The sequence below is a fragment of the Anarhichas minor genome, unplaced genomic scaffold, assembly GCF_050575085.1.
Source record: "Anarhichas minor isolate MPS153535 unplaced genomic scaffold, ASM5057508v1 ptg000003l, whole genome shotgun sequence".
NCBI classification, from domain to species: Eukaryota; Metazoa; Chordata; class Actinopteri; order Perciformes; family Anarhichadidae; genus Anarhichas; species Anarhichas minor.
In genome coordinates this window covers 14,802,453-14,809,481 of record NW_027466449.1, presented here as the reverse complement: position 1 = coordinate 14,809,481, position 7,029 = coordinate 14,802,453, and the positions used below count along the sequence as shown (strand labels likewise).

The following is a 7,029-nucleotide window of genomic DNA, read 5'->3' as shown; positions in this document are numbered from 1 at the left end:
CAAAATATGACTTGTTAAATACGGAAAATATAGGCTATAGTGTGTGTAAACAAGAGAGGCTTTTACTTTTGTTTGCATTTTGAAAGTTGATATATTTATTTACTTGTCTTTTCAACAAGACGTGGTGCTTTGACCTGAATATTAATGCTCACAATGATAATGCTTGCATGTTGGGCAGGTATAAAAAAAGTTAAGGGATCAACCAAATCATGACAATTCACATCAACGGGAACATGAACGTGCGTACCAAATTTCACAGTAATCCATCATAAATACCACATTGCTTGTTTCATGAGCTATTCACATTGTTTACAGACTGCATGCTGTGAAGAGCTGTGCTGAGTTTTGTTTTCCAAAACAAAAGGTGTCACAGACAGCATAAAGGCTCCATTACTGCAAAACTATCAGAAGATTGAACAGAATAACACACAACATATAACACGTATATGATTTATTTACCTGTTTTGTTATCTATGTGCTTTTGCAAATCCAGCATTAGGATTTAGATTCAACCAAAAACAAATCCAATGGATGAAGTTTGGTTCTCTAGAATGAGACAACACGAGGAAACTATTAAAATAAAAAAATAATAGATAATACAAATTATTTTGAGGCAACAATTAAATGAGTTATTGTTGTTGACATATTGTTGGCATTTGAATTATAGCTGTAGTAATTGTCTTCTGTTGACTCAGTTAAAAAATAAATCATGCACAACCTGGAGCTGGGTCAATCTGAAAAAAATGTACTAGATAATTATTTTAATTAATCTGAGCTAATAAAAATAAACTAGGACACAAAATACTTTCAAAATAAAGTTTCACACCCGTACAGTTTTAAATACAACAGTATCAAAGGATCTACATTCGGATAAATGAAGTCAAGGACAAAAAATTGACAGGCCCTTTGACAAACATGGACAGTATTGAGCTGTGATAACTGCAGCAGAACTGCAGGTTGTCAAAATCTTGAAAGAAAGAATGCAAGAACTCCCTTAACAACATTAAAGGAACAGTGTGCAGCATTTAGGGGATCTATTGGTAGAAATGGAATATAACATTACTAAGGTAGTTTTCTTTTGTGTATAATCACATGAAAATAAGAATCGTTGTGTTTTCGTTATCTTGGAATGAGTGGTTTATATCTGGAGCGGATCCTCTTCACATAGCCGGCCGCCATGTTTTCTACAGTAGCACAGAACATGCAAACCAAAAACTGGCTCTACATACGACCGGTCGCGTTTTCGTGTCGGCCCCCGTAGTTCTCCCGCACGCTTCACACGCGGGAGAAGTTTCAGTTGGTTGTTGCCTGAAACCTCACCGCCAGCTGACGTCAAACACACACGTCACACTGCACCTTTAAACAAGATCAGCTAGAACAAATTAATGAGTCAAGAGTCAGCATTTCTAATTGCGCCATTTATTAGTTGTACAATTATGAAAAATAATCATAAAAAAAGACTGGAAGCCCAAGATTATTTACAATCTTTTTTTTTCTGAAGTGAGGTCCCTCATCTGAGACATTGGTTTCTCAGCCTTTTTTTTTTTTTTTTTTTTAAATCACAGGGTATTTTATTCACGATATGTTTAACTTTATAAGACATAGTCCTTGTCTCTCTTTTGACCAATGTCAAAAATTACATACGTACATACGTACATACATATACATACATATACATATATATATATATATATAGATATCTATAAAAGCAAAAATCATTCAAGTATGAAAATACAGACCGCTAGATTCATGTACAATATCATTCTCATCATTGCTTGTCATCAGATTAGTCCCTAAATATCTCTCCTGATCCTTAATGTGCAAAAGCAGAACGGGACCAGGCTGATGGCCGAAGGTGCCGACACTAGCCGGGCTGAAGACAGTGTACCATAGAGTCATCGTATACTGGCCTGACAACGTACCACATATACAACAGTTAAATCAAAACGACCAGACTATGTACCCATAAACACATCGGCTGACCAAAAAGTACCATTAACAGTCAACACACTGGGAGTTAGCTAGGAGAAACATGCTGTGCCCTATTGTTCTGTTCTGCAGCTAAGATCTAAAGACAGACTAGCCTGCATGGCAGGTTTGGAGAATGATCTCGTCTATATGAACTGAACAAAAAGGAGCAGAGAAGGAGAGAGGGCGCTGCAGTGAAAGACACCTGATCCAGTTCCAGCATTAGGACACATTACTGTCCAATAAAACAATTAAAACATACAGAAAAAATGTTCAAATCAAATAAAAACCACCCCCTGCTATATTATTTTAAAACAGTCTTTGTAGTGTCAGTTCCTCTGCCCTTTGAGTTTGGTTATAGAGTTCCTCCCGCGCAAGATCACATTGTTTATCACAGTTATATGTTGTGAAAGACGAGCCGATGGTCATCAAGAGACGCTACGTTGTGTGGAAACAGGACAAATAGTCCAGGAAGGACTGTGTACCTAGAGTGTGAGGTCTCCGTCGGATAGTTTGTACCTTTTTTTGTTGTAACAACAACAAAAAAATATGTTCCTCATGCCAGCTACTTCCCCTTTAGCTACAAGTTCCTCACTGTGACATCGCACACCAGCTGTTAGGAGGCAACGATCGTTTCTCAGGATATGTATAAAGCACAACAAACACATCTGACCCTGGGACAGATATCTCGTTCTGATGAACAGGAAGCTAAATGGAGAGTGTGTGTGTGTGTGTGTGTGTGTGTGTGTGTGTGTGTGTGTGTGTGTGTGTGTGAGAGAGGGTGGGGTGGGGGGGTGAGGTGAGATGATCTGATGGACTGCGCTGTGTTGAAAGCGTTCCGTCGGTTACTCTGGTGAGCTTGATCCAACTGGTGATGCGATTCTGCTGCACGGGAACAAAACAACATACCCACCATGCAACAGGGCTCACTCCTGTCCTTTCTTACTGGCTGGGAGTGGCCACAGTGTTCAGCTATATGGGGAAGGGACACAGACACACAAAGCAGTGAGGTTAAAATAAAGTAAAAAATAACAGAACTAATGGACACAAACAGCGCGATGGTGACGGATCACCCCCCCCACCCCTCCTTACAATGATTAACTCTTTTCACTTGCAGCCGTGAAATATTAACCTAGTGGTGATTGGCAAAACAAAAGGCAATACTGACAGGATGAACATAGAAGGCATTCGTTGTGAAGAGAAGAAGAAAAAAAGACAGGACAGAGGAAGATGCACTTATTCTCTGACACACTTGGGGATTTGGTAAAAGTGCTTAGTTATAGTTAGTTCACTCCAGAAGAAGCAACAGGTTTAAATCCCGGTGCTCTGATTGATAGACAGAGGAGGGCATGCCGGTCTTAAGACAGTTTGGGCTGTCTACTTTCTGCAGCAGCAAGGACAGCTAACATGCGGGTCCATATCAGCCTTTATGCCCTATTCTGTTCCTCCTTTTTCCCCCTACTAGAAAATCCCCCAAAATGCTTACATTATTAGCTCCAAAAAAGGGACCTTATCACAGTGCTAGGACCTCCTTTGGCTTCGAGCTGACCGCTGACGGTGAGAAATATCCCCCCGTGAAACCTCAATAACACCACAAACTCCACTGAACAGAAACAGTCGGCTTAAGTCCAACTGACGCACAGAACTACAGGACCAGTTTGTCAGTTTCCTCAGGAAACATGTCCATGTCCAGGTACAGGATGTGTGCAGTGGGTCACTCTTGGCTGTGGTAAATCAGATTTTCTCGGCACTCAGGACGAGGAGTCAGGAGTTGAAAGATCAGAGTGAAAAGTCTCAGAGTGGCCATCGCCTAATAGAGCAGGAAAAGCACCAAGAAAAGAAGAGCTTATCACCAAGAGTCAATAGCAGGACGTTGATAGGGGAGAAAAAAAGGAAGCAGTGTACAGAGTTCAGGAAGTATACAAGGTAAATAGAGAGGAGAGTAACAGCAAAGGTGAGTGGCAAGCTGGAAGCGGAAGTGATACCAGCTAGAGGAGGGTTGATGAAGCGGAAGGGTTGCACTAATAATCAGTAGTGCAGAGGTGGTGGTGGGTTACTACAAGGAAGGAGCAAAGCACTCGCACACTGTGTCGTTGTCAGACGAGGACTAGAGTGACGGCTGAAGGGAGACGGAGGAGGGCAGGGGTCCGGCCTACAGAGGGAGAGGCAGAGTCACAGTGAAAGGCACACAGAGGGAGGGAGAGGAAGACGGGACCGGGACCGGGGGGGGGGGGGGAGACCAGGGCCAGAGGTCAGAGGTCTGAAGGAAGAGGGGTCCACTCAGAATATGGTGGTCTCGTACTTAGTGCTGATAGTGCGCTTGGATTCCTTGGGGTCCACGAGCCACGTGGCACTGCCCCCGGACTGAGAATCCCCCTCCTGCTCCACAAGGTCGCCCTGCGAACACAAACAGAGGGCATCAAACCCTCTGCTTCTCAACAGCTGTGGAAGGAATTAAAGACAGACACTACGGGCAAAAACATTGCCCGTAATGTTTTTTCATGCACTGGTCAATTTTGAGATTTTGGACTATTTTGCCTCCATAAGATGACGTCTATTAGACTAGAGGAAAGAACACATCTAAACTACACACTGATTTCTCCTGATTTCACCAAAACGTAACATTAGATGGTAGCTAATTTGCATATTTAAACATATAATTTCATAAAACTTGTAACACATAAAATAATTGTCTAAATGCAAGTAATCAACTGGGACTCTGTAAAAACCTGACTCTAATATGTCAACAAAATGATCAAATCATTTTGAATATTTAATAAGGTACTGCCTCATTTGCATCTTTAAACATTTTGGGAAAAACGGGTAATACAAAAAATATGTCTGAATGCGAGTTATCACCTGTACTGTCTCCCCTTAACGCATTGAAAATCAAAGTGTGGTCAAAAACGGTCGGACAGAATCACAGCCTCAAAATCAATTCCAGTGACTATGTTTACATGCAGATTCTATAGTCTTAGTTACACTTTGTGATAGTGCATACATCTCTATTGCCATTAATCCAACGAGTCACTCAATAACCTTTTCTCTCAGTGTATTTTAAAGGGCTTACTTTACACTTTTATACAAGTACGTTTACTACAAAACATCAGTAAAGTAGTGGTACTTGTACGACTTTGTCGCCCATTCAGGGCCTCTCTGTGAATGTAAGCTTGTGTTGCTGCCGCAATGTCACAAGGGGGCGCCTGAGTCAAAAGTAATATTCAAAGCATTCATCAGTCCACATGCGGCAAAGTATAAGAAAAGTGGAGCTCATGTATATTTCTACAAACAACAGTAAAACACACAATGACAGCCATATGAATTCAAAAAGGAAAAAAATGTGTTAAAGACACAAATGGAGGATTGTGGGATTTTTAAGGCAGTGAGAAGAAAAACAAAAACAGGAAGGCAGAAAAAGGAGGAAAGAGTGAGAGGATGGAGATGCAAAGGCAGCACCTGGGCAGCAGGGCTGGCAGAGTGCAGCGGTAGGAAGGAGGGACGATGGGTGGTGCAGGTGTAACAGTAACAGCAACGACTGTCGAGAGGAGGAGAGTCCTGGGAGAGATGAACACCGGCAGGAGGAGAGGAGAGGAAGGCACGGAGAGAGAGAGAGAGAGAGATACGAAGAGGAAGAGGGAAAACAGCACAAGTGGCACAAACAGGAGGAGGGGTTGAAAGAGAATGAAAGGGAGAGAAATTAACATAAGATTTGAGAAGCGTGAGACAGCAGCCGTCTGATCGTATACTGGCCAGCTTACAGGTGTGGGTGTGTGTGAGGCAAAGGTGCATTAGATTAAAATAAAGGTTGAAAAAGGTAAACATGAAAATACAAAAAGGTGAGGGGAAACGCAGAAGAAGCGACAGTAAACACCACATTCTTAACACGATGCTGTGGAGTTCATTAAGCAGCAGCAGGAGATGTGCAACTGGTCCCTGAGGTGGAGTTACCTCATTGATATCCAGCACAAGGCTCACTTCTTAATGGTTTAATGCTAATGGCCAGACAAACATCCGCACAGTGCAATCATAATGATGTGAAAAGCCGGAGATACAAATGTTCTGAGACTTGCATAATGTGCTTTGAGGGTTTCATTCGCTGGAATGATGTTTCTGGCACAATTTAACCTACTTTTATCAGTGCACGGTGAAGGGAATGAAATCTAATCAAGTCAAAACTCGAACAAAATTTGAAGTATACTATGAAGTTGTTCTTTATACTTTAATACCGCAGGTGTTGCTGGAGTTTTGACCGCTTCCTGCTTTAGTTTTAACGCTAGAAGACATTTCGTAATAGCAGTTCTATTAAAATGCTGGTTATTGAATTTTGCAGATATCTGGCCCTTTGTTACGAGGTCAGCGGTTTTCAAAGTCTAACAGAGTCTACAAACAACTGCACCCCTCACCTCTCCTCCCACAATTGCACCATGTGTGCTACACAGAGCACAAAATCAATGACAAATGAACAGGAAAGGTTCATTTCAGGGTCAGGGAGCTACACTTGTACTGCAGTAGCCGAACTTAAACTTGCTCCTCTAATAACATGTGCCCAGTAAACTCTTCCACACAATGTTCATGTGGGGTCTTGTGCTACAGTATGTTCGATGTCCAACTCACCGACGACTTCCGCACGCTGCCTCGTGGTTTGGGCACGGGTCGGCTGGACTTGGTCTCAATGACCTCTGAACCGGGTACCAGTGGGAGGTTCTGGTGCTGTTTGGTCCTCTGGGCCTGCAGAGCCAGCTGATAGGCTACCTCAAACGCCTGGCCAAGCGTCAGTATAATCTCATAGGTTAGATTCTACACAGAGAGGGAGAAAGAGGAAGAGCGGGCAGTTCTTTTAAGTATTTTGGACTTTTTCAGGTTCCCAGCCCAGACAGAGAACAACACTATAAAAGTGAGACAGCAAAAGACATCAGGACAAAGTTTTGTTTCCCTCGAAACTTCTTCAAAACAGGAAGAAGTGGCAGTAATCTCGTGAGCATTGTGCAGCAGCTAGCAGCTTCCCCTCTGCACCTGGACTGGATACAGGCTGTAGCTTAGTATTAAAGCTGCACCCTGACA

The 7,029-nt window shown here is 42.4% G+C and overlaps 1 protein-coding gene across 7 annotated transcripts in view; it reads right to left on the bottom strand.

Moving 5' to 3' along the window:
* Nucleotides 1-1,403: 1,403 nt before the first annotated feature.
* anks1aa (ankyrin repeat and sterile alpha motif domain containing 1Aa) overlaps nucleotides 1,404-7,029 on the bottom strand; it is a 56,939-nt gene continuing 51,313 nt past the window's right edge. For 5 of the 7 annotated variants that reach the window (XM_076099739.1, XM_076099740.1, XM_076099742.1 and 2 more), the window contains 2 exons: nucleotides 6,583-6,765; nucleotides 1,404-4,365 (listed from right to left, as the gene is read on the bottom strand). In XM_076099739.1, coding sequence (XP_075955854.1) covers nucleotides 4,249-4,365; nucleotides 6,583-6,765 — 300 coding nt within the window. In that variant the 3' untranslated portion in view covers nucleotides 1,404-4,248. The remainder of the gene's footprint in view (nucleotides 4,366-6,582; nucleotides 6,766-7,029) is intronic. The other 2 variants (XM_076099741.1, XM_076099743.1) reach the window with 2 other exon arrangements.